The 27,096-nt window shown below is 41.3% G+C and overlaps 2 protein-coding genes across 17 annotated transcripts in view; one reads left to right on the top strand and one right to left on the bottom strand.

The window, feature by feature from the left end:
- Nucleotides 1-2,141: 2,141 nt before the first annotated feature.
- Nucleotides 2,142-6,394, top strand: g6pc3 (glucose-6-phosphatase catalytic subunit 3). Of its 2 annotated transcripts, XM_055043068.1 has the most exons (7): nt 2,142-2,319; nt 2,398-2,479; nt 3,387-3,493; nt 3,580-3,670; nt 3,757-3,875; nt 4,734-4,875; nt 4,963-6,394. In XM_055043068.1, exons 1-7 carry the CDS (start codon nt 2,262-2,264, stop codon nt 5,303-5,305), a joined length of 942 nt encoding a protein of 313 aa, XP_054899043.1. In that variant the 5' UTR covers nt 2,142-2,261; the 3' UTR covers nt 5,306-6,394. The 2 variants fall into 2 exon arrangements, with proteins under 2 accessions (XP_054899043.1, XP_054899042.1); XM_055043067.1 differs by having other exon boundaries at nt 2,142-2,479.
- A 186-nt stretch (nt 6,395-6,580) lies between these two features.
- The window catches only part of tanc2b (tetratricopeptide repeat, ankyrin repeat and coiled-coil containing 2b), a 151,094-nt gene continuing 130,578 nt past the window's right edge, over nt 6,581-27,096 (bottom strand). For 13 of the 15 annotated variants that reach the window (XM_055043052.1, XM_055043056.1, XM_055043058.1 and 10 more), the window contains 21 exons: nt 26,472-26,753; nt 26,204-26,328; nt 24,491-24,722; nt 23,969-24,138; nt 23,551-23,829; nt 21,773-21,940; nt 20,983-21,143; nt 20,635-20,743; nt 20,423-20,545; nt 20,090-20,326; nt 19,785-20,000; nt 19,093-19,186; nt 17,771-17,904; nt 17,250-17,373; nt 16,645-16,820; nt 16,400-16,532; nt 14,928-14,957; nt 13,637-13,728; nt 13,302-13,448; nt 13,030-13,130; nt 6,581-12,154 (listed from right to left, as the gene is read on the bottom strand). In XM_055043052.1, the coding sequence (XP_054899027.1) occupies nt 10,093-12,154; nt 13,030-13,130; nt 13,302-13,448; nt 13,637-13,728; nt 14,928-14,957; nt 16,400-16,532; nt 16,645-16,820; nt 17,250-17,373; nt 17,771-17,904; nt 19,093-19,186; nt 19,785-20,000; nt 20,090-20,326; nt 20,423-20,545; nt 20,635-20,743; nt 20,983-21,143; nt 21,773-21,940; nt 23,551-23,829; nt 23,969-24,138; nt 24,491-24,722; nt 26,204-26,328; nt 26,472-26,753 (5,195 nt within the window). In that variant the 3' untranslated portion in view covers nt 6,581-10,092. The remainder of the gene's footprint in view (nt 12,155-13,029; nt 13,131-13,301; nt 13,449-13,636; nt 13,729-14,927; nt 14,958-16,399; nt 16,533-16,644; nt 16,821-17,249; nt 17,374-17,770; nt 17,905-19,092; nt 19,187-19,784; nt 20,001-20,089; nt 20,327-20,422; nt 20,546-20,634; nt 20,744-20,982; nt 21,144-21,772; nt 21,941-23,550; nt 23,830-23,968; nt 24,139-24,490; nt 24,723-26,203; nt 26,329-26,471; nt 26,754-27,096) is intronic. The other 2 variants (XM_055043055.1, XM_055043057.1) reach the window with 1 other exon arrangement.

The raw sequence follows: 27,096 nt of genomic DNA, 5'->3' as shown, positions 1-27,096 counted from the left end.
AGTGAAATGTGCATTTTGAGTTTTTAAAATACCATATATTTGTTATTTGGCTTTTGATGGTTACATTTACAGATTTACCAGCGAAAAATTGATGGAACGAGAGCTTTTAATTCAGAAATCTTCCCATTTTGCCTGCAACTTGTGTTTGTATGGAACCAGCAATCAAAAAAACATGTTTCTTTTACATGACAGTTTACTACTCTAATGTAATGGTGTTTGAAATGTATTATTCTCTGAAAAACACGCCAGCAATAAATCTCAGGCTCTGAAAGGAGTGAAGGGATTATTTAAATCCACAAGGGGGCGTCCAATTAAACCCAACCATAGTTATTGTTCTAGCATAATGTAGAAAATATGACATTAGTTACACACATAAAATGTACAGTTTAACATTATTTGTGGTTTATGATGGTATGAAAATATAGTAAGCCTTCTTTGCTTAGTTACATTTTGTATTGTTCAATGGACTGAGCGACTGCTGTGACTTTTCCCCCTCCATGCATGGGAAGTACTGTTGCCATGATGCTGTGACATGATTCAGGATAATAGCTGACAGAAAGTTCTTAGGAGCTGTAGCTACACTGAGCTATTGTCTTGCATGTTAATACACAATTTGATCACTATGTTGTTTTATGCAACCGCTGAAAATGATCAGTTCAGCTTTACTGAATTTTAAGTTCACATTAGAAAAAATTAGAAACAGAAGATGTTTGAAACTAGATGATTTTTTTGACTGGTGGTTTCAATGAAGGCAGAGCGTCTTTGTTTCTGTAGAGATCACAGTTGGAGTTGATAATAATCTGCACAGCTCTGGATTCTGACCAGTAAATAAAGTATTTATTTCAGAAACATCAAAACGTCAAGAAGTTAATGATTTACATTTAAATTAAATCCAAGCTGAATATTTAATTGAAATCTGTTGTCTTCTAGTTGCATAAATAACAGTGTTGAGTTGTTGACTTTACATCAGCCCCTCATACAAGGGATACTCCCCTCTACAGGAATAAACCTCCAATAGAACCAGAACTGGGCTCAGTACCAGCGGCCATATGCCATTCTGACTGGAGGTGAGTGAAGACAGAGCAGAGACACAACAACAGGTCAACTGATCAGGAGAACTTCCCATGTTCATGGAAATGAAAAGGAGAGGGAGAACGGTTAGGTGATGGCAGCATCATGAGAGCCGATGCACTTTTCCTGGAAGCAACCACAGCTAATCAACACCAGGCCAGGTGTAGCTTCTGTGGAGAGAAAAGTAACAGAGAAAACGAAAAGCTTAGTTTCTATTTAGTTAGAAACACCAGAGTGCCTCTCCCCAGGTTGGTTCAGTTCAGAGCAGGGAACTGTTTCTGGCTTTGTTTTTCCCCTGCAGTGGACTCCCACCTTATCGTGGTGGAGGGGTTTGAGGAACAAGGATACTGTAAGGCAAAAAAAAAAAAAAAAAATCAGGGACAACGTTAAATATCATGAATATGAAATGCTAAACATCGGAGATAAAGTTAAACATCCTGGATGGCGTTAAACAGCCACGATAACACTGAATGTTAAACATCAGCCATAACGGGAACCATTGGTGGCTAAGGCTTAATTAACATTGGGGCAACTTTATTTTCACACAATTTATTGATTTGATTTTAAGTCTGCAAATATTGGAACCTTAAAGTGTTTTTAATAAAAAAAAATTGCAATCAGGTATTGGGAAAGCTCAACGTAATGTTCAGATGGTGGAAGATTGTCAACAGCTGCTGAAAGTAACTTTGAATGTAACTTAGTTATTCTGCAAATCAAGATATCAGTAATTACTTTTTCAAGGAATAATCTGTAATTTGATTAAAGTTACTTTTTCAAAGTAACTACCATCACTGCCAATCAGATGGTGAAATAGGCCAATTTTCACTTAAATGGATAAGAAGTGTACACCCTTTTGCAGCTTGATTTAAAAATAAAAAATAAATTTAATTGTTAGGGTTATGACAATGATTTGATTTTGCATAACTAATTATGCATAATTAGGATGTGTTTTTTTTAGACGCTCAATTTATTCAGATGGAGAAGCAGGTATTTTTTTCAAAACAGTAGCACCGGGCCAATATTTAACTGTTAAAGAACAAACCATCATAACGTTTCTGCCGTTTCTTCACGTTGGCTCGCATAGCCAGTCGAGCTGGCTCGGGCACGAGCGACACATCTGAACCACACTAGGATTTCAATTTCAGTCGTTATCCCTACCGATCTAATATACTTTAAAAGACGCCGTAGAAATGGAGGCGATACACACCACGGGTATTTGGATGGCCCACTATCTGCAGCAGCAGACAGGTAGCCTCGAGAAGTTCTGGCTCACCGTCACTCACTTTGGAGATCCCCAAATAGGATTTCTGTTCCTATTCCCTTTAGCTTATTTTGTGTGTAGTCGATTGGGAGTTGCGGTGCTGTGGGTCTCAGCCCTGTCGGAGTGGCTAAACTTGATGCTTAAATGGTAAGAAACATGTAAAAGAACAACCTTTGTATTTGATTCACAGCGACAGTTACGTGGGATATGTAGCATCCGAATTTCGTCTTGTACAACAATCGGCTTAACTTATTTCTCTACTCTCGCGTATTTCTCCACATTTTGGGTTGACGTGAAATTTGAGAGTCTCTTGTATTTTACTTTAGCTGACGTTTTAGCTTCCGGGACAACACCGCAGTTCCGACTCTATATGTTGTCCGTAGCGGAACAGACTGTAGTGGAACCATAAACATAGGAGAACAGATTCCACCGGAGTCCTTGAACGACACTTAACGCCAAGTACGTCAGTGGTGACTCCATGTTGTAATAGGCATTTGGTTGAGACGCACGCAATTTTCCTTGCAATTAATTTTCAGTAGCTGTTGATATTGTACAAAATAAATAAAAGCAAACCATAAACATCACGTGGATAGAATAAAAACAACAGCTAAATACATTTAAAATAATAGTTGTGCTGAAAGTAACTTTTAATGTAACTTAGTTATTATGTAAATTAGTTATTCTACTGGTCTTTCTTTTAAATACTAGTTGGTCCCCTATAAACATATATAGCTCAGGTATTTAAGTCCTTCCAAATGTACAAGATATGTGGGGTTTAGATTGATTATGCTGGCAACAACTCAAAGATTTCAGTTGCTTTTGTTTTCCAGCTTTTTTTTAACGGAATGAAAACAGAAGTGAAAGTTTAAAATCCTCCAAAAACTTCAGATAATAGAAAAAAAAATCTAAATTTTTTTTGCAGAAGTTAGCTGGAAGTAGCTTTGTAGCTCTTTTTGGACTAAAAGATGCCAGTTGTTTTGTTTCATGTCTGTTCTTGATCAACCATAAAGCTCAACGGATTTCTGGTTTTCATTGTCCTTTTGACTTGTTCTAGGGTGCTATTTGGAGACAGGCCATACTGGTGGGTTGGTGAATCTCGTGTATATTTCAGCACAAAGCCCAAAATCTCCCAGTTTCCATGCACCTGTGAAACTGGCCCAGGTGAGGCAAAACCTAAACGCACCCAAATCATACTCAGCACCCTTCATTTGGAGATCAGAGTTCCAGATTTGGTGTTGGTTTCTCAGGCAGTCCGTCAGGACACTCGATGGTGACTGCTGCAGTCTGGTGGGTTGTGGTGCCCCCTCTCAGCTCCTTTCTGCACTCCCGCACTCACTGGTAAACAAAATGAATGAAGTATATTCGAAAGAAAGAGTAAACACAAAAGTCTTGATTAGTTTTCTGTTTTTTTTTTTTGTCCACAGCTGGGTTATATCAACTGCTCCCTATGTGATTTATGCGCTGCTGCTGGGTGCAGTTGGAACATCCAGAATCTTTATCCTTGCTCATTTTCCTCACCAGGTTGTTACTGGTATCATTACAGGTCTGAATACAGAATTATTACACATGTTTTATATATTTACAGCATATATTTTGTCAACTCTGATTATTTTGGTGTGTGATTTCTTGACATATAAATCATTTTTAGCCATGAAATAGGGATTTCAAAGCTGTTTTGGCTTTTAGATGCCAAGATAAAAGTTTTAAACCAGTTCACTGGATCTGATTTATGTGTCCAGTCAAAATCCAAAATACTTTATGTGCAGACGGACATTAAATACCTCAAACTGTTTCTTCAAATAATCATTATTATTGAACTTAACATCATTCATACCCCTGATAAATTTGAATTGAAAATTGATTCTATTCAATCAAAAAAAAAAAAAAGAAAAAAAGGTCTTGGTTGAAAATAAGACAGGTATTTTTTCAAGAGACATTAAAAGCATGTTTTAAAGAAATGTAAAGAAAAAAGGCTTAACTGTTTGTTTTTTTTTTTGTTTTTTTTTTTACTGGTCTTTCTTTTAATGGCTACTTCAGGGTGTTAATATGACTTATAGTGAGAAGAAACATGTAGGTACAATTAAAAGAAACATTAAGATGTTAATCTAGTAGTAAAGCATAAAAAGTTTTGGTCTTAACTGCTGATGATAAAGGCTGTAGGCAGGAAGGATCTCTAGTACCGGTCTGTATTACAGAGGTTCTGAAGAAGCCTCTGACTTAAAACACTTTGTTATTGAATTAAAATCCCATGAAGATGATTCTTAGGTATTTCTATCATATTCCTCATAAGAAATTGTGTAGAAACCCTAGAAGGATCTGAATTCTTTTTTAAGAATTTGATAACACTGACAGAGGTTATTGTTAATTATTTTTCATGCCTATTGGAGCTGATTGTTTCCAGGTATCTTTCTGGGGATTTTCTTGTCAAGACCATTACCAGAAGGGCACCCCCTGTTGTTCTTCGTCAGCTTCAGTGCAGGAATGCTGTTCAGTGCTCTGATTCTGAATGTTGCCCTGCGGCTGGTTGGCATTGACCTCCTCTGGTGAGAATCTTAAACTGACAGAAGATAAATCAATGCTTCTATGAGAGGCATCCTGTCTCATGTTGTTTTATTTTGCTTATTTTAAAGGACTGTCGCTTTGGCGAAGAAATGGTGCAGCCGTGCTGAGTGGATCCGCATGGACACATTCCCATTCTCCTCCCTGGCCCGGGACTGCGGGAGCCTTGTTGGTCTGGGCCTGGCCCAGTACTGGAAGCAAGGCAAATGGTGTCTGTCGTTCAAACACCGCGCTCTGTCCCTAGTTGTTTCATCCATTGGGCTTTACCTCTTGTGCAGCCTGCCGCTCCCTCACAAATCAGAGGGCCTCTATTACTGCTTGGTCTTCGTCAAGTTCACCCTGGTGCCTCTGATTGTCATAGTGCTCAGTCCTGGGCTGGCTCACTTTTTCATACGCAGAAGAAAAAAGGATTAGAGATGCACTTCTTCACATGAGTCAATGTTGTCTTGTCTTCAGTCTTTTATTCTTCTTACTTCTGAATGTTCCAACTCTAAATGCTGTATTTCAGATATACATTTCTGATTAATGGTGTTAAACAGGAACCAAAAATATATACTTGTATTTTCTTTTATAAGTGACGTGATCAAGGGTTTTTAGCCTGTCAAAATATTTTTGTATTTGACAACGCACTTTTGCCTCATTCATGGTGATTGTGAGAGAACCTTCGTGCTTTCCAAATTTGTCCATGTTAATGCACTGCTGGTGTTCTGAGTGTTAAAAAAAACCCAGCTCTATTGTGCATAGGCCAATATCAAGTTTCCCCTGTTTGTATGACACATACAAACGCATAAGTGTCTGTGTGCGTAATACGTACGTATTACGCATGTTCCTCTGTTTCTGGAACAAAAACAGAAATATTTCCACATGTAGCATTGTTTCTTCTGCAGTGAACAGCAACAGGGGGAACCACTGTATGTACTTTCTTTGGCATCTCATTAAAAGTAGTTCAATTTGTAGGAAATGTTTCATGGATAGCTTGAGGTTTCAAGACCATTACTTTTGAAAACCTCAGTGTCTCTTAATGTAGCCTACACTGATCCCTGCATAAAAGGCGACTTAAGGTTGTGTTAAACTGTTTAAAGCTAAAAGCACCTTCATTTATACCAGATGTGTCAAACGTTAGATTTCAATCACATTTTTTTTACAGGCCCTGGGGGTCGAGATATTTGAGTCTATGCTTTTTTAAACTGTAGTTTTTTTTTAGAGTTTACTTTTGCAGCAAAAGGGGAAAGGAAATACTAAAACAAAACTATTTTACTGTGCGGTTTATTTTTTTTAGTTAAATCCTTTGAAGAGCCAACTAAAAAAACATTCCTTTCCTGTAAAATTCCTTCCTACATTTTCATACAGTAGCTAATACATCCAGATCCACAAAGTCTTAACACTATTTTCTTGATAGGAAGATTTATTTTTGAATAGAGGAAACATGTCAATGTTAAAATTCATTGAGATGCACTATTTTTGATTTTTGTTTCTACAAATTAAAAATTCAATTTAAAGATCCCCTAGAGGGTTGAGTCCAGATTTTTTTTTGCCAGGGTATGGAAAGAAAGAATTGCTGACATTGTGCAATATCTTGGTTTCATGTTGTCTTGACGTTTGATACTCTATCACATGCAGATCAACATCTTTTTACCATATCTATGCAATCGACAAGTCCAAAAATAAATGACTGACATGCATAACGTGTTTCAGTTTATAACCATTTATAAATATGTTTTTTTTTTAATACATAGTTTGGACTGTACATGTTACAATCAGTTATCATGAGATAAAAACACATTCTTTTTTAACATTTTTAATGAAACTTTTTATCACAGCGATCTGAAAGCTCACATTTACAGACAAGAGAACTCTGCTCAGCAAGCAAATACGTTAAAAACTAAAATAAAAGGAAATCTTTTACTCGTCAGGTGAGGCTGAAGGAGAATGATGAGGACAGTTCAGGGACAGCAGTAGACTCCTTATCTTAATCCCGACACCGTATCACACACTTCTATACATGTTTCTGCTGGAGCTTCATGGAAAGAATAGAACATGCATCGGACTATTTACAGCAAACTAATATACACATACAGCTCGAACTCGAACGCCCTTGGACTCCTGCGACTGAACAAGTCCTGTTTAAGTTGGGTGTGATACAGTTTGACCTTCATTTCTCTGACAGCTGTTAAAACAGGAGACGAGGAGGAAATCTCTCTGTTGATCATCTTTATCTGACATCACAAAGTAAAAAGCTACAGCCAAAAAGCCTATAACTTTTCTCATATATAACAAGAACTTGACTATTTTTGTTATTCCACATTACGATGACTCCAATAATGGAGTTTCTGGAGAAAATACCAAGCCTTATTGTTATTTTTCTATAATTATTCTATTTTCTTTCAGCAGATTTATATTTCCAACATTTGTGCATTTAAGAAGCTGTTCTAACATAGACTTTTTTTTCTTTTTTCTTTGGAACAAGGTGAAATAATGATTTGGCCTTTAAAAAACAAAACATACCCACAAATCTGAGCCGGACCGAGCACAGTATCTAAACCACTATATACATCTTGTGCTAGAAAGTCTATACATCCTCGCCAGTTTTAAAAACGTCGTTCTCTCCTCGTACCGTCACTCACCACCAAGCTGAAAAATTATACAGTAATGGAATCTATGACAGTCTGGCCGCATCGGACGCACACCCACTTTCTCCAGATTCACCAAGCGCAACAACCAAAGTAGATAAAATATATAAAGTGCACCCTTAGTTCAAAATGTAACACAGCTCATAGGGCAGAACTGGCTGGGAAAAAAAAATTAAAAATCATGAAAATAATAAAGCAGAAGAGGGAGAAATGTTTACCAGGAGCTGGTGAGAAAGGATAGGGAGATGCATTTGCTTGCTTGTAACCTTTGAGCTCTAACCCGTCACTATTATGAAGGAGGGACATAACCAAACCTCAATGGTACTTTCAATATTAAACTTCCAGTTAGTCACTTATCGCTTACTCAGACAAAACTGTTTTATTGCAATCAAAGCTGACTTCTGTTCTGTAATTCCAACAATTAGAGCCACTAATTAATAACAAATAGCTAACATACTGCAGCCAAATGGCTCTTTAGAAATATATACAGACTCTTTAGAAAAGTCTGATTTTAATGACATTAAAAAAATGTCTCTTTTCAAAACATTTCCTGCGTATAACGCCGTGCGTCCCTACTCTAATGACAGAAAAATAAACTAATCTGTTTAGAAATAATAATAAAAAAAACCCCTAAAACATCCTGGTGGCATAAGTGTGTTCAGCTGAAGACAAAAGCTTTCTTGGACTCTTCAATTTAAGCATTCAGTGTTATTGAATTCACTTCCACAATAAATTATTTTGAATTTATCTGATCTATAACAAGAATCTTGCAGTAATAAAGTACCCCTAACATTGGCAGAAACAAAGTGAATTGAGAATCATCTTGGGGAAACAACTACCTAAATTTATTTACATTTTGTGTAAAGAAATGACTAAGGCCCTTTTAGATGATCAATTTCTATTTAAGCGTTAAAGCAAATAAAGTCTTTATAATTGCTCAGCAGCTTTTTGCATGTTTCCACTGGCATCTTCATGGTTTATCTTTGGTGATGTGCAGTTGCTTTCAGGTTGGAAGGTTCTCTTTGCAATCATCCTAATGCTAAGCTCACTCCATTAGATTCGAGTTGGGATTCTGGCTGGGCCACTCCAAAATGTTACAACTTCCAGTCTGAAAAAAATAGTAAAATCAAGAGATGACTTCAAACAATAAAGCTCCAAATCTTCAGATATCTGGAAGCTAAAATGAAGATACTTCACCTGATGAAAAGTAAAGTTTTGGAGCGGCTGAGCCAGAACCTGAACTAAATCAGACATACAATTTGAAGAGTTGTGGAAAAGGAATGTCCTCACAATCTGACAGATTTAGAGATCTTTTAGAATTAACTAATACCAAGAATGCTAAACATTCATTTAAAAAGAAATTCTCGAAGAATTATTTTAAAGGTGTTCACACTTATGCAACCAGGTTATTGCACCTTCTTATTTAAAAAAACTGACCCTAAAATAAATAAAGTTTTTAATTTCGTTTTGCAAGAGCTTTGAAACTGGACTACTTTTTTAACGTCACAATATCCAAACAGTTCTATAGGACATTTCTACACTTGTTGTAACAGATATGATGCCAATTGAAAGGATAAAATTTAGATTTTTTTGTTTTTCGAATGCATAAATCCACACAGAAGTTGCAGCCTGACCATTTTTTGATCATCTGAGTAAGAATTTTAATCATCAACCTGTTCTAATAAAGTTTCATTTTGGAAATTATGATCAATCCTTTGTTTTGTTTTTTGTGTCAGAAATGTAAAACGTGGTCTATATCTGATCATTTAGGCACCTCCACAAATAATAAATCAACAACTTCAATTCTTAAATAGTTTGAGATTTTAAGCAGTGGCTTGCGTCTTTTGGAACAACATGTATCAAAGCTTGCCTGTCCCTCATTTTTCGGCATTGGTCAATTTTTCCACCTCCACATGACTAGCAGTGTAACACAGTAGCAGGGCTAACAGAATAAAATTTAAAATGCAAACTATTTTTGCTTTATTTTCTATGTACAATATATAACTTAATTATAAATATTGTCATTTTTCTCTTAAGTACTGAGTCGTAGAACCTTTTGCTTTTTCAGAGCAATGTACAGTATTGAACAGATAATATTTAGTACATAGAATAGAGCCTACACAGCAACCTTGGTTAAGAGCACACTTTGAAAGAACAGAAGATGAGCAGAGAGTCCACGAGCAGAGTCTAATGAGGAGCACGGTCACTCTTTCAGTCCCATCTGGGGTGGTCACTTGTGGTCGCGTTGTGCCACTCTATGTCTTGGAAGTGCACTGGTCAAAGAATGAAATGAGAACTCAGAAACTTTCTGTTGTTCAGCCTGTGCAGATTATGATGATGATGAAATGATCAATTCAGTATCGGTTATGTTTTTTTCATATAGGATTGCGTCTAAAAGCCTAAATGTGGTATTCTCTCTTTGACCAGAGTTGTCTCTTAAGAGTTCTTTTGCATGAGTTTGTCCATGACACATACACAGATCACATGTCACATTTTTTTTGTTTTCTTTTTTAGATAAATATTCTTGTTTCACCTTCACTTCTACTGACACGCCAAGTCCAAACTGTCCACTCACACATTCGACTCCACAAATGGTCTCTTTGGTTTGATGGGGGAGGTGGGGCCTTGGGTCCGGGAGTCACGTGACAGCTGGCGGTACATGTTGTCCTGGTAGGCCTGTGCCACTGGCAGAGTCCTTGCCACCTTCACATCAGGGTAGGTGGGCACCTGGCTGACCCGTTCCAGAATATCACCAGTTCCACGAGATCCATTGGCCAGCTTTCCCAGTGAGGAGGGTTGGGTCTGGGAGTAGTAGTCCTCCTCCAACAGGTGTCCATTTTGGGCATTGTTGGTCTTGTTGTAGTAGGCGATGTTGCCCAGAGATGCCGGGGGACTGTAGGTGGAGCCCTGCTGGACGAGCTGCCCAGGGGAGGTCGGGCTAATAGCAGAATCCATGGAGGTCATGGGCCTGGACCGTCCGGGCTGATACAGGTATTGTTGAGTCCGAGCGGTCTTGTCTATGATCCCCATGAAAGGCGTATTCCTGGAGCGGGTGGTTTCACCCTGATATAAACCACCACTCTGAGAGGGAGAGATCGGGGAGATGTCGTCACAGGCGCGCTCATATGTGGCTTGCAAGGGGATCTCCATCTGCTGAATAGACGCGGAGGGCCTAAAGGCCTGAGCTATGTTGGAAGTAGACCCAGCTGAGATGTTGTTGCTAGAGGGGGAGAATCGCAAGCCCACACTCTGAGAATGGATGAGAGGCCTGGGGGTGGGCACGTGCTGCTTCATCTCAGTAGTATTGGCACTCACGGGACGTCTCACCATGTGGGGGATCTCAGGAGAGCCCAGCTGACAGGGAGGCATGGCGTTTGCACGCTCCAGTACGTGTTCAGAGACTGGGTAGTAGGCTGCAGACTGGCTGCGGCTTATCTGAGGTGTCTGGCTGTAACGGATGCCCCCTGGGCCCCCGCTGCTGGCGCGGTAGGCAGAGGAGGGGCGCTGGGGTAGCTCATCTTTCAATAGGTTTGACTCCATGACCCCTCCTCGGCCGCCGTGCTGACAGAGGGCCCCAGAGCTGAGGCTGGCTTGGACCTGGGGCATGGACCGCCCGTCCAGGGACGGCTGGTACACCAGGCGGCTCTCCACATCCACTGAGCCCCCCTGATAGCGACCGCCAATGGAGTGGCCCATTGGACCACTAAAGCTGTTGCCCAAGACGTTGGGCTGGTTTGTGCGGACGATTTGGGCGATAGAGGGTTGGAGGCGAAGACCTTGGGCTTGGTGATGCTGGGAGGATATCGATGGCTGTGAGGTCAGCTGGAATGAACGCTGGGTGCTCATCTTGGAAAGGGGAGATTTGGGTCGTCCAGGGAGCTGCTCTGTCTGGTAGCGCACCGGAGACCCAGATTGCGATCTATACAAGCACACACTTTCCAACGGCGGACTAGCTCTGTACTGGGCAGCCCGACGTAAAGGAGAAGGCGGTGGGCTCTGGTGATCCATTCCCTGACCCCCGCTGCCCATAGGAGGTGGGCTGAAGCGGTAGGACTGTTGGTGCACTGGGGAGGTGTGAGGAGGGCTGTGTCGGTAGTGGGAGTTTTGATGAGTTGGAGAGAGAGAGGGCGATGGGGGCTGGTATGAACCTCGAGTTGGGGAGGACATAGAGGAGGAGGTCGGGAGGTATTCATAAGGCTGGCCCATGGGTGAACCCCCAGCTAAATAAATCTGATCCGGGTGTGTGGGGGAGAGAGGTGGGCTTTGTATGATAGGAAGACTTGACGGATTGGTGAGAGATTCTGGAGGTGGTAGTGCCAAAGACATGGCCTCCAGCTCCTGCTCTAAGTAGTCCTCATCCTCAAACAGGTCCTGGACAGGCTCCATGTCCTCCAGGCGGGGCTCAGGTGGAGGGGGAAGAGGCATGGACAGGGACAGGGACTCCTCCTCCTCTGGAGGGGGTGTAGGGGGAGGTGAGGGTGGAGGCTCTAACTCCATGTCCTGCTGCTGGTGTTCTTCCTGGTTGAGCTGATGATATTCCTCTTCCACCCTCTGGAGGAGTCGCTGAATTTCTCTGTTATTTGGACATAGTTTTATGGCTTCATTTAGGTCCTCTAAGGCTTCAGGAAATTGTCTGAAAACAAGACAAAAATGAGATCTTTAGAGAAAAGGTCCACAACACAACACAGAGTATGAGGACATCTAAAAATATATAATAAAAGAAAGGAAGAGGGTAAAGAATATTTTCAACACTTTCCTTTTTGTACCCGCCAGGGAAATAGATTTGAGAGCCAATCATTTGAAGTAATTTTCGAACAACTGATCCAATCACAAGCTAATTAAACCGGAACAGATGGTGAAATGTTTTAGCTTTAGCTAAATTTTAAAATTGTTTGGTTTTTAGTCATACTACTGGCATTTGGTATCTGCCAATTTTTATGTTTGTCTTATTGGTTTTACTAAACTGAATTTTATTTCTTTTTTGTCAACTATCTACCTGTGAGGATTGTTTGTTGTGAAGCACTTTGGTCAGCTGAGGCTGTTGTAAATGTGCTATATAAATGAACACATTATATTTGAATATACAATATAACATGCTTTACTTTGCAATTGACATAAATTATACTACGAACAGACAATTCTATGATAATTTTCAACGATAAGTAAGGTCTCAGGTCGACATGTTACCAATCAATGGTTTAATTAGATGCATAAGGTGTGCCTGAGAGAAAACACTACAAACGACAGGAACCTTTCATTGGATCTTAGAAGAATGAAGCGAGTCATCCTAAAACCTTAGAGAACAGATTTCTGCCTTGAACAGAAAAGGCAAAGGATACAAAAAGAGAGCAATGAATCTACATTTTCAGAGAGATACAATGGCACAATAGGTAAAAGACAGGAATATGAATTGGAGAAAGAGTGAACTGATATGGGGTTGACTGAGAAAGGCAGTGGAGAGTTACAGTGGGTCAACCTATGATCTTCAAAAGGATAAAAAGGAGGTACCTGCTGCTACGTTTGGCGCGTGCTCTGGCATAATAGGCCTCATACGATTTTGGTTTCAGTTCAAGTGCCTTAGTAGCAAATTCCTCAGCCATCCCAAAGTCCTGCAAAGATTGAAATGCATAAAAAATGCGATGAACTGCATTAAAAACATGAAATGACAAAATAACCTTGCATGAGGTTAAATCCAAGTACGTTGACTGTTTTTTTATGTTTGTAATCTCAGTCATTTTGGTACTTCTCCATTAGTCAGAGCAGAGTAATCGCAGACTTACATTCATTTTCCTCCGACATCGGGACAGGTTGAGGAACAGCGATACTTTGAGTTCCTTGAATGTCTTGAGGTCCTCACTAAAGCCTTCACGTGGAAACTTTTTCAGAGCATATTGGTAACGTTGAGTTGCCTCCTTCACCTTCCCCTTCTGTTGGAAGAAAAAAACACTGTTTCTAATTTCCGTCCATACAGTATCATTTTGTGTCCTATCCTGTGCTTCAATGCCATGCTGCGAGTCTTACTTTTATTATTATTCAAATTTGTAGATACACCTGAAAAACCATTTAAGTCAAAGGATGAAATATGCACATTAGACAGAAACTCTTGTTTTCTAACCTTGTAGAAGCTGTCCCCCTCCTCAATGAGCTTGCTGAGTAAGATGATCATGATGTCTGGTTTTGAGGTGGCCATGGCCCACGTGGCTGGACCTGCACAACACGGAGAGGATGACAGCAAAAACGTGGTGAGAAAGGCAGGTAGGTGAATGAAAATCTAAGGGGTATAGGAAGGAGGACGGAAAGTTTAACTAGGAGACGCACCACAAACAACAGTAAGACCACAAGAATCAGGACAACAGTCAAAAATGGGGAATGGAAGAGAGAAAACAGGCAATCGAATGCAGAGGAAAGATAAAACACATCTGCTCTAAAACCTCAGTGTGACTTCGCTTTGGAACTTCAGGCTTCAGTCAAAATCTGTTTGCTTTCAGGAGTGGTCTTCTAGATTAAAAATGGAGCATTTGCAATAACAGAAATAGTCCAATCGATTTTTAAAAAATATTTCATGTCATGTAATGGATCAAGCATTTGCAAACAGAACTTGGTTAAAACAAACTTTTAACAGAATTAGTTGAAATCATCATTTGAAAATTGTACCTTCCATTTCAGCAACAATAGAGGAGATCCATAAAGGGGCAAATATTTTTTACAGCACTGTAAGACGATGCTGGTTTCCACATGAAACCCCCCCACATGCCTCCCCAAAAAAACAACCTAGCGGACAGATTTGTTGCCAACTAATGTGTGTGTGTGTTGTATCTGTGCAAAAGCAGGTTTTGACACACACATATACACACACCAACCAATGAAAACTATATGAGGACTTGCACAAGTAGACATGGTGCATGTGTGGTGAACAGCACACGGCAAGCAGAGTTGATGTGAGGGGGATCTGTGGATGTTAACTGTTCACTGAGCTGCAGGTTGAAGGAGAAACGCTGCCAAAACAGCCAGTCTGACACAGAAGGAACATCTGAAGTATGACTGTGGGTTTCCATTGCAGTCTACAAACACATGCACATTTGGAAAACTCACTTCCACAAAAGCAATAATGCGTGTTCCTGTCATGCATTTGGGAGGCGAGAGGATATTTCAGCATGATGTTGCAGGCTGGAGGCCGGGCATGCTTTTATGAAACCACTTTGGCGTTAGCATCTACCTCTAGACAATCCTGAGCTCGCCACTCTTACTGCTAATACCTTTTTGCATGTTATTATTTGTCAGTTTGAGAAGGGTTTTGGTAGCTAAGCTCGCCTGCTGACACTTAGGACCACACAGACAACACAGAGAGAGGAGATAGAGCTGTCAAAATGCCTGGTAGGGTGAGAGGTCGACAGCCTTGGCTTTACCTCGGGGCCGACTGGGCAGCGTCTGACATCCTGGCGCCGGTAAAAGAGGCAGGGAGGGGGTTGGAGTGGAGGCAAGAGTGAGGTGGTAGAGGGTGAGTGGGTGGGGGTGGGATTGCCAGAGAAAAATAGTGGCGTGGGAGTGCAAAAAGAGTAAGAGGAGAGAGAGAGAGAGCAGGTGGGTGAAAGAGAGGAAGAGGTGGTGGTGGATGTTGTGGAGGAGAGGTGAGAAAAGGAACACAAGCAGCAGTGAGAAGCGAAGGAGGTAAGTGCCTCAGCAAAAAAAAAAAGAAAGAAAAACAGATACTGAAAAGAAACACTGCAGGCACTAATAACAACCTGTCTCTGAGTAACTGCAGAGGAATGGAGAACGAAGATGTGATTGAGAGAGGAAAACACGACAGAGACAGAGGCCCTGAGAGAAAATGATAAAGAGGAAAGCCCCAAAAAAAACCAAAAAAAAACAACAGTACAGTTGTATAATAATTATAAAAAGATACATCAGAGCTATAGATAGCTGAGAAGAGGCAGCAGGGGGTAGAGTCCATGGCTTGTTGCCACAGAATATAGCAAAGAGAAAGATTCATGTAGAGGAAAAACAGGAGGACTTCCATAAAATGGATTGACCCTTTGTAACCTTTCCATGCAGCTCATTCTCCAACTGCACTGCAGGATGTTTGACCAAGACGCTACTTTAACTTTTGTTTCATACTCCTTGAACTCTTTCATGTTTTCTCAAGTTTGTCAACTCCAAACGTAGTGCAGGAAAATTAGATCTGAAAGATCAACAATTATGAAGTATGTCTCTACTAGTTTTATACACCTAAAGAATTTGGACCGAAAGCATGGATGAGTAGCCTGGTGATGGGAAGAGCAAGAATTCTGCTTCATAATTATGTATGAGAGAAATTGGTCTATCACATCAAATTCGTTGAGATATGTGGTTAGACCTTTTTGCACCGCAGGGCCTGGTCCAGCCCTATTTTAACCCGGCCCTCGTTGTTCTGCCTGGAGCAAAGTTCCACTTCGAAAGTGGGCATCATGCTGGACAATAGCTGCAGCTTATTGTACACGTGGAGTTTTTTGTGGGGCCACAGTCGGTGTATGTTTTCTTTTTTTCACTGCAGGAAACAGTTGCACATATTCATCTGCTTGATGTTCGGCCTCCGTTCAGCTTGCTGAATATCATTTCATCCGAAAGGAAATAAAATGGATGTCATTGAGGATTGAGCATGTCAATATTATCACTTAAAAACTTTTAAGTGGGGCCAGGTTGACTCCGGATCTAAGCGGGCCCCGTCTCTGCAGTGCAAAAGGGGTTTTTGTAAGGGCCAAAATGTCAAAAGGTCCAAGGCCTGGATGTAAGTCCTTCTCCAATGAACTCTATCTTAAAACATTCCCTTTATGATGTCAAAGATGCTGCATCCATGGTGCACCTCATTAAAAGGCTCCTCAGTCTCTCAAACTTTTCTTACCAATCTTGGCTCCTTTCTTGAGCAGAGCCACCACTACCGACGTGTTTCTGCAGCCCACTGCCCGGTCCAGAGGACGCATGCCACTGTAGTCGACGTGCTCTATCATGGCCCCATGGTCGACCAAGAACTGGACCTGGGAAAAAAAGTTGATACACTGGAAAAAACTGATTTCAATGTGAATGACAATATACAGTAGACATATGAGAGCAAATTGGTTGAAAATGTCATGTCTGTGTCTTTCCTACCACGTCAGAGTCGCCGTAGAAGGCTGCTAGGTCAAGGGGTGTGCGTCCGTTCTTGTCTGCGTGGTCAGTGGCAGAGCCGCTCTCCACTAGGTAGCGGACCACAGGTAAATGTCCTTTCAGACAGGCCCAACTCAGTGCAGTCAGACCCTCCTTATCCATCAGAGACAGAGAAGCTCCTGGGAAAAATAACAGTAGAAGTTACACCTTCAAATTCCTCTTTTGATATTTGGACACATTTAATTTGACTGATATGAACTGAAACTGCTCAATTGCTTCTCCAATTGATGCACAGTTTTATGCATCGCTGATCTACTAAACATTTCTAATTTCAAAACCATGCTAAATGTTCATTTTGTTTTTTTTAACATCAACTATCTCTTATTCAAACATTTTTTGGAAGGAACATTACCTTCTCCTTCATATTTTGCGCTTTTCAACTCAGCTCATACAGAACATGTGCTGAGTATTTAAACATTTGTCTATTTTGTCCAGTTTTCAGTTGTTTTAAACACCTAACGGTGAAAGTAAAGGCAAACTAGCATCATGAAGCTAATGTTTTTTTCTGTCATCTTCCAGTTCATTGATGTTTTACTGGGACTACCTACCTTGAGAGAGTAAGAACTCAACCGTTCCCAGATGTCCCTCTGAGGCGGCCATCATGAGAGGCGTGCGGCCCTGCTTATCAGCCATGTTGATGTCGGCTCCATGAGTGAGAAGGAGGTCTACAATCTGCAAAAACAAAAGTACATCAAATTTACAATCTAAACTTTGAACTAAATGACTTACAGTTCACTTTAACAAAATAATGTCAAAGTGAACCTTTTGTTGTTTTTTAGCAAGACAATTTTTTAATTTATCCAGGGAAAATAGTCAATTTGAAAATTCTGCTAATTACTTTGCACTGTCCCTACCAAGTAAATGAATATATTTCAAATTTAAAACAAGAAAATGTTCAGTCTTATGGGAAACTACTTTTGTTTTTGCAAGATTGCGTATAAGGATAAAAGCATGGTCAGCAATCTGGATAATTGAGAAATCCAACGAAAAATCTAAACTAGGAACTTGGGAAACTTTGATCACAGAGAATAGATGGAAGTTTTCAAAGTGAGACAATGCTGTCACCGACCTGCCAGTGTCCGTGTCTGACGGCGCTGAATAGTGGAACAATGCCTCGTCTGTTGGGCTGAGCCACGGCAGCGCCCTGCTCCAATAAGAGGCGGCAAACCTCCAGCTTCCCGCGACCCGAGGCTGCCGTTAGAGCTGATGGCAAACACACAGACCAACGAGAAACAAGAGAGTAATGCACCATTGTTTTGTTTTTTTTTTCCTTTGATAAGGCAACATGCTTCAACCCATCTATAATTCTTTCCAAAGATTGGTTTCCTACGTTGACACACTTCTGAAAGTTGCTTTACACGAGGTCTATGCACTTGTGAACATTTATTATCTTATCTAGTGAAGATTGGACTTCAGTTGATTCCTTGTGAATTTACCCCAATGAGTTTTGCTTCTCAATCTTCTCAGTTTTCCTTCCACTTAGCTTTCCATTATTATGCTTAGATACAGAAATTTGCGCAGCCAGTTTCTTTAGTAAAGACTTCATGCGGTTCACCCTTCTCACAGAGGGTGACTTTGCGACATCTGCCTTCTCACTGATGTATTTTGGAGTATAAAGTTGTTTTCTTACTGGATTTTAATGCTATGATCAACAAAGGAACTGCTTTCAGGTTTCAGGTTGTCACAAATTGGCTATACAGAATTGCCAATATAAATAAGCTTTTTGAATTATATCCAAATTGATTGTTTTAACACTTAAAGTGCCCTGTTTGGATGACCTTGTGTCAGCTTATTTATTTTCTACTGCAGAACACCTTTGAGACGAGGTGTGTAACTGGGTATATTTCCCCGCATCGCTCTTTAAAAACCCGCTCTCCGAGCAGTTGTTGGCCTTCTGATCTCTTACAAATCATAAATATATGACTGAGTGAGAGCATGTTCCCTCCTCAGCAGACATTCGTGAACAGCCGTTTCCACGCCGCAGCTGGGAGAAGAAAGACTGTAATGAGGTTTTGTAGCTGCAGGTTACAATGATGCATTACATTTCTCAGCACCCTGCCACAGTACAATCAGACTCGTCATTTGAAAGCCCCCTGGAGCAACTGCTTCTCCTCCCTACCCTTCCCTTGCTTGTGAGCGACACCTCTGACTGCATCGTCATCAGCCTCTGACGCAGCAGGCACACACGAGAGAGATCGCTTACATCCGCACTGCAGCGATCTGCCTCTCAGCGACACTCAGGAAGCACCCTCTAAGAAAAACAGTGCATGTCTGGAGAGACCCCAGGATGTTCCCCTGCAACTTTTCAAGGACGTCACATCAAGACATCTTTTGCGATTCATTTTTGTGCGGGTTTTGTGTGTATTGTGGCAGTATTGAAGGTATTCCCACCTGTCTCTCCCCACAGGGTGTCAAAGTTATTGATCTGAGCACGCTCCACTTCCTCTTCATCTTTCTCTGGCAGGTCCAGCAGGTAGGAAACAATCTGAAGGACGAAAACACAAAAGAAGCCACACATTAACATCCTGGTTTTCTTTAATATCTTAATTTTCTTTTTTTGTTAAATCACATGTTTCTCCTCTTTTATGCGCAGTCTTGATCTAAGTCTGATCTTATGCTCCCAGGCGTTAAGTATATGAATATTTGGGATGTGGAGTTTCTTTCCACCAGAACTGATTTAAAGTGGACTGCAAAAGTATTCAAAAACTTCAATGTATTTTATTCAGAATTTTATGTTCCACTTCACAACATCCAGTTGTGAAGTGGATGCAAAATGACACATGGTTTTTATTTTTTTCCCCCTTTTTTTTTACAAATAAAAGTCTGGAAAGTGTGTGTACATTTGTCTTCACCGTGTTTTTCTTATTTATTTTTCTGGTTTTCCTGAATTCGCCCGATGAACACTCCTGAAGATACAGAATATACTACAGGAAGATGCAAGAAAAAAAATAATGTTCCAAATATTTCAAGGATTTCCATCTCCATAATGTGGAAGTTGTGAATATCACCACAAGGTAAATTCCATGTGATACAGAGAAATGTGAAGTGTCATGGTAATGTAGACAAAAGCAGATGTGCTGTACCTCTGTGTAGCCCATGCTGGCTGCAGCAACCAGCGCCTGCTGGACTGCTTGGCTCTTGGTGAAGACTGCCTGCTGCTGTGCCTGTGGTGACTGTTGTTGCTGCTGCTGTGAGCCCACATTCCAGTCATTCTGGATGAGGAACTTCACCACCTCCATGTGGCCCCTCAAGGCCGCGTGAACCAGGGCACATTGGCCGTTCTTGTCCAGATGGTCCACCTTTTATACAAAAACACAGATATTAACCCAAAAACAGGGTCCAATTGGAAGAGTCGTGCCTTATTGAACCCTCTCCCCCACACACACACCTTTGCTCTCTTGCGACAAAGTGCAGTGACGATGGCCATGTGTCCGCCGGCTGCAGCGTAGGCAAGTGGTGTGAGGCCGTTTTCAGACTGGGCGTCCACAAAGGCACCAAACTCGAGCAGCAGAGCCACCATGTCCATGTAGCCCAAATGGGAGTGGACGCAGAGGACGGGGGCGTTATTCAGCACCTCCGTGCGGTAGTTCACATTGGCACCGCCCAGCATCAGAAGCCGACTCACCTAAATACACACAAAGAGCAATGCGTTAGAATTCATCTGAGAAGCACTTTCTGTGTGTAATAATTAAACACAGTCATCTTTTATGGATCACTGTACCTTGATGTTGGGAGTGTAGAGATTTCTGAGTGATGAGAGCGCTGCAGAAAGACCCTCTGTGCTGTAAGATATCCACAAACCTTGCAAGATAGACGAGGAGACGCCAACTTTCTTGCTGAGACCCTGGAAGACAGAACGTAAACATTCTTCAGTCCAATGCTTGATCACAGCTGTGTGTGTGTGGGTGTGTTTGCCTGCTTATAATGTTCCACCTTAAAGATATGTGCTTTGAGTATGTGATGGCCCAGCTCGATGGTCTGCTGTCTGTTCAGCTTGTTCTGCAGGCGAGAAAACCAGAAGGCCAGCAGAGTGTGTCCACTCCTGCAGAGACAATGAACACATGCCGTCAGTGCTTCCTGTACTTTTTAAAGCCAACACCACTGCTGGTGAAGTTGAGTTCACCAATATCCACAACTAATTCTTTACTACAGAACAAACAATACTGTAAAATGTAATTTTATGTATTTATTTTAGATTTTTTTTTTTTACGTCTCTATTAAGTGTGTTTCTGATCCAGAATTTTACTGAATTCACTTTCTCCCTCGCTTATCTGTGCTCACCTCGGATCACAGAGGAACTTTGTCTTTTCTCCCTCTTCTCTCCAGATCAGCCACTCCCTGAAGGAAGGGTGAACAAACATCCTGGTGCCGTCCCTCCTCTTCACGAGGAAGACTGACAGGTTGTCGACGCGCTGCTGAAAGTCTTCCCAGTCCAGAGTGCCCTGCCACCAAACACAATGCACATGTTAAAGCTGGAAGAAGAGATTAAAGACAAAGCTTTATGCATTTTTTGTCCTATTCCTATAAGTTTAAACACATCATGCTGTCCAGCACGGCAGAGAAAGACTAATGATTTGGGTCTGTTTTTCTACCATATGACCGTTGCGTTTCTGTACCATTGGTACACATAGATTATGTTCACACTGCAGCCTAAAGTGACACAAAGCGACTGGTGTCGGATCTTTTCATGTCAGTCTAAACAACATAGGTTGAATTTTCACAAATCCTTCCTAGGCCACGTGGGTGTCCTAAATCGGATACACATCAGATTTATTTCAAATGTGAACTGCGTCTGTACTGACAGGTTGCTTTCACCTGAAATGTGCACCACTGTTACTCGACAAACGTCACTAATCTACATCCCGATACTCGGAAGCTGGAAGAAAAACAACAACTACTACAGTGAGGATTAAGTTGTTAGTGTGCTGGACAAAGAACTTTAAAATCACACAATTTGCCCCAACATTGTCAAACACTGAGCAGGCTGGCTACATGTGATGTTACTGCATATGCAGGTATGAATGTAGACATAAAGTCTCCTTCGCCAAAAGTGCTATCTCAAGAAAATTACCTGCATGGAACCAGCGTTGATGGCCTGGTATATCTGCTCGTCTGTCAGCGGATGGAGCGACGCCACGGCCACGTTGAGAAGGGGAAGCGCCCGCTCGAATGACGACTGTGTGGGGAAGCGCATGTTGCACTGCAGCAGGTACACCTCCGCCAGGTTTACTGGAACCACCTGAGGAAGGAAGGAAAAGAAAGAAAGGAAGCAGAAAATCTGAATGGTAATGCTGATTTCCTTTGGATCCCTCTACACAACATGAATAATGCATCATGTTTGCACGGAGCGCCTTTCGCTGCTCCACACGGACTTCCTCTGAGCCAAGAATGTAAATTTATCACTTGTCACTTCTTTATGGAGTCTGGAAGCACGTCCGAATACATGAAATTAAATGAGTCTGGGGGTATGAGATAAAATATTTCATTACAAAAGGCACACTGAAACACTTTGAATGCATCATTAATCAAAGGATGTGTAAGGTCCTGGCAGTTCAAAAAAGCTTTAGTTACACTACAATGCAGGTAAATAATAATAATAATAATAATAATAATAATAATAATGAAAAACACTCCCAAGTATTGTCTGAGGTAATTAGTAACTTATTTATTTTGGATTAGGAGGTTTTGAAAGAATAATTAAATCCATAATTAAATTCATAACTGTGTTGCAAACTGCAACAGTTAAATTTACTTTCTATAAATGCTAAATGCAACACCTGGACAACATTTATTAACTGTATATAAAAGCATAACGTCCCTCTGTCGAGCTATTCTACCGTTTTTATTACAAGGGGAACGCATTTTGATGATGGCAGGTGGCAGGTCATCAGATGGTTGATAATTACCTTCATGAGCTGCATATTAAAGCTACAGCTGGTAGAACAGCACCCAATGTTGGGAGGCAGAATAAGCAAGTGGCTGAACTCCTTCTTTCTTTTCCACACTTCCACTGGTCAAAATTCTGTTTTTTATAATCAAATTTCTACATTTTTAGGATATTTTTATATCCTCACAACCAGACCTGTGAGAAGTCATTTCCACGCCTCGCAGATTTATTAGATTTTTTTGCTTTTTTTTCCTCAGACTTCAAAGTTTGCGATTAAACACATTTTAGCATGATACAGATATAACCAGAATATATCTTTTCAAAAAGCAAGGATATAAAGTACTAAGGGAAAAAAATTCTACCTAAACCAGTTTGATTATGTGGAAAAGTAATTGCCTCCTAATCCTAATAACTGGCTAAACCACCCAATACTGCCATCTGCAAAAGCTGGCACACTCAGGCTTTTACATCACTGTAAAAACATAAAGGTGCACTCTTCATGGTGCAAGCGCTCCAAGTCAGCTACATAATACAGTTTAAAGCAGCCTATGTAAAGTCATACCACACCATCAAAATCAGATTTAAGTATTGACTTTCACTTATGATTCCCGAGTGTGTGAAACTGATGCAAGTTGTGTAGGTCCTCACAAACACAAGCAGCCCAAAACCATCACACTACCACACCCATATGATGTTTTGTTCTCTTAAACTGTGAGGTTTAAGATGGATGTAATGAAACTTTCACGTTTGAAAGAGTTGTTTTTTTATTTTCTCAGTCCACAAAAAAATATACCTAAAGTCTTTGAGGTCATTGTGGGGAAATGTGAAATGGCCACTGTGATCTTTTTTGGAGTAAAAAGAAGGAAAAGCAGAAGAAATCTGAATGGAGAAACAATACAGTAGTTTCCCAGACTGCCTAGATGTCAAATGCTCAAAGTTTAAATGTAAACCTGAACACCCACCTTATAGCTGGAACTTTTGAGAACAAGGTAGCCCTTCTCAATGAGGTCAAAGGTGAGTTTGAGGTACAGGTAGGACCCCTGGCTCAGGGCCTTCAGGTGGCCGCTGAGCTTGCCGAAGGTGGTGTTGTCCATCTTGCCGTTAAGAGAAATGTTGTTCTGGATTTCGGGGCTGCTGTGGATGCGGTGCAGGATGTAGCCCTGCAGGTCCTGGTCTATGGCGTCGTTCTCCTCCAGGCTGTCCAGGGAGATGCGATGAAACGGCAGCGCGTTGGTGATCTCCTGCAAGCGACACATTCAATTTCAGGTTAATATTTGCATATTCAGGCTAAATGTACTGATGACGAGTCGAATCTGGAATCTACTCAGAAATAAATGAGAAGCAGAAATTCAGTGACGTAAAAGCTCTCAGTTCTTTCACCTGTAGCGTCGTTCTGACTGTCACCACTAGTTTGAGCCAGGGAGGGAACTTGTGAATGGTTTTGGTGAGGAAGGAAACAACGGTGTCTCCGTAGTCCGGCTTGTGGAACTCGGCCTCATTGAGGCCGTCGATGAGGATGATGAGGTCCTCCTCAGAGTTGATTTTTCCTTCTGTGAAATAATCAGTGGGGAGAAACTGTTTAGTAAAACTGTTCTATATGAACCTTTGCCACAGATTATAAATCTAATTTAAATTTTTTGAGTTTTCTCTATGTGCGATGTACTGTAAGCTTATTAAAAATGTTCTACAGAAGCTGAAACCCAACCCGATACGACCACTGACAACAACTGGAGTTCTGGCGGGGTTCAGGCTGCGGACCTAAACTTTAATTTTACTTTACTAGAAAATACCGGTGTTCCAACACAAATGCTTCAAAATTCACAACAAGAAATGATGAGTTGTTGCTGTGTTATTTTAACGCTTTCATTATTTGGGTAGAATTTTCAGCAACGAGGGTCTCACCTTTGTAAAGTGCATCCAGGGGTTCTAGGACCCCCCTTCTGAAGGAAGCCAAGGGGTCTTGGACGCAGGAGCGCAGACTCAGGACGCTCTGCAGGTGTGGTTCCCTCAGAAGCTGCTCCCTGTAGGCGACCAGGTGCGGCGAGCGGCACAATAAGGCCGCAACGTTGTGCACAAACTCCGGCACCAGGCAGGTGTAGGCGTTATCTGCCTGGCAGTAGTGATAGGCCACCACCTGGGGGCGACAGAGTACAGAGCGAAAACCGACGGTCACTTAATGAGGAATCCAGCATTCTTCACCAGCTCTCCTGACCTTTACTAGCCTTTATGTGTTACAAAACTTTGTAAAGATCAGTGCTGAGGAGAACATCACCTTGAAAAATAACTGCTTTTAAAGCTGTGTGAGTGCAGAGTCCGCTTTTTGTCACCGTCATTTGGGATGGAGACAACTTCATGGTGTATGATTGCAGCATAATGAAACATAATACTTGTTGTTTCACTGTAAGGCTTTAGCTATTAATAATTCATAGCTGCAGGCTGATTCCTAGTCGGCTCACGCATGTGCGAGCTGACTGTGGCACAATGGAGTCAAGTGTTAAACTGTCACATTTCACAGCTACGAACTGGGAACATGATCAGATGAAAGGGGGAACGGACTCAGAAAAAACCTTCCAAAGGTTTGCAGTGATGCATTGATGGAAAATAGTGCTGGATTTTCCGAGAGGTTTTCAGATAAAACAACGGCAGCAGGTGTGACGTAGAGGGAGGATATTCAGAGGTGATGGCAGCATCCGATGGTAGAGAGATGGGGGAAGAGAGACTCATCAAATAAAATGCTAATTTTTTAGCCACAATGGAGTACGGGGTTTTAAAACAAAAGGGGTGAAAAAGGGAGCGAGTTCAATTATTAATGCCAAGAGTTAACAAGATCTAATAGCTTGGCTAGAAAATGGCTTTCTTCAGATATAAATATTTTATAAGGCTCCCTGGCAAAGTTGTTTTTTCTTTTTTAAACACATCTGCATAATGCAGGAGGCTGGGACTGAGGATGCAGATGGTCGAGCAGCAGGGAAAGAAGGGATTGAGGTGCTCAGGCTGACTGGAAGAACAACAGGAAAAGTGGGCAGGTGTTCGCACTTTATGTGCTTGCGCATTCAAGACTAAAAATATGTTCAAGACAGTAAAGTGGAAATTTTAAAGCAGATTCCAAACTTTTTAGATGATTGTCCCCTTTTCATCTTCAAAAAAAGTTACCAGCTACACCAACATCAGCACACTTTCTGTTTCAAATTTCAAGACAGATTTTCAAACATCTCAGGTAATTTTTTTGACACTTTCTAAGTTTTGTACAAACATTTAAATATGTTGATTTAATTGGTCTAACTCTTCTTGTTTTAAGAGTTTGGGTTACGATAATGTCCCCAATAAATCAAGAGAGGGCTCAGACAAAGCCTATTCAAATGTTTAGGTATAAGTAACGAAAACCTCAAATGTCAAGCAAAGAAGTTTATTTTTTATAAAAATAGACAAGTCGTTATTATCGTGAGATAATAGGATCTTAATAATGATTACCTCGTCTAAGCAAAGTAAGAGTTTTGTTGACAGTTGACTTCGATGGGATCAAGAGATTATTTTGTCACAATAAGCTTCAATATTAGACAAAGTCTTCATCTTTGAATGGAGAGGTTTATTTGAATAGCCGTGTGTTTTCCATACTTGTGACGCCAGCCTCCTCATGGACTCTTCCTGACGTCGCCTCATCTCAGGAGTTCCAGGACAGCTGCCTCCTCCGAGGGTGCCGTGCGTGGGTTGGGGCTGCGTGAGAGGGAGCCCCTCTCCATCTGGACACAAGACAACAAGAACAAGCTAACGGCCAGCTCGAAAAACCATTAACCATAACTTTGAACAGCTATTTTCCAAACAAATATTAAAGTGGGGCTAAAAGGTAGAATTTAAACAGGGCTGAAAGTAGATTGAAGCTCACGTTTGGGTGAGGCCTGCGGGCTGTCCGAGGCGATCTGCCTCATGCGGGTGCCGTGGCAGCTCAGCGCCACCAGCCGGGAGATGATCGCCGTCTTGCCGAAGCCGATGTTGCCCACGATCACGACGCCATGGTTGCTACCACCGTTGGGATTGTTGAGGTGGGCGTCGATCTCTTGGAAGAGCCACTCGCGTCCCGTGAAGACAGAGTCCATGGTGATGCTGGGTACTTCGAACAGCAGAGGCTTGAGAGCGATGTCCTGAGGCCGATAAGGTGCAAAACGCACTGCGGGTTACAGGGAAACAAGAGGACGTTTAGAGGACCCAGGGCTACTTCACTTCATTTTAAAAAGTTCTTTTTAAGATCAAATTTCAGGATTTTTTAGCTCCCTCTAGCTGTACGTCAAAATGTCCAATATATAACTGTCTAATTTTATGGATGGATGGATGGACGTAAAAATATTAATGCATAATGTTATAAATGGACAGACAGGTGGATAAACGAATGCATGAATAAACAAACCGTTTCGATGGACTTTAAGACAGACTGATGGACAGACGGATCCATGGCTGGATGCAGGGATCGGCAAATGTATGAATGAACAGATGGACAGATGTGAGTATGAATA

Source organism: Poeciliopsis prolifica, unplaced genomic scaffold (assembly GCF_027474105.1).
Source record: "Poeciliopsis prolifica strain line A6 unplaced genomic scaffold, Auburn_PproV2 SCAFFOLD018, whole genome shotgun sequence".
Lineage (NCBI taxonomy): Eukaryota > Metazoa > Chordata > Actinopteri > Cyprinodontiformes > Poeciliidae > Poeciliopsis > Poeciliopsis prolifica.
The sequence above is the reverse complement of the archived record's forward strand: the minus strand, read 5'-3'. Positions and strand labels throughout refer to the sequence as shown.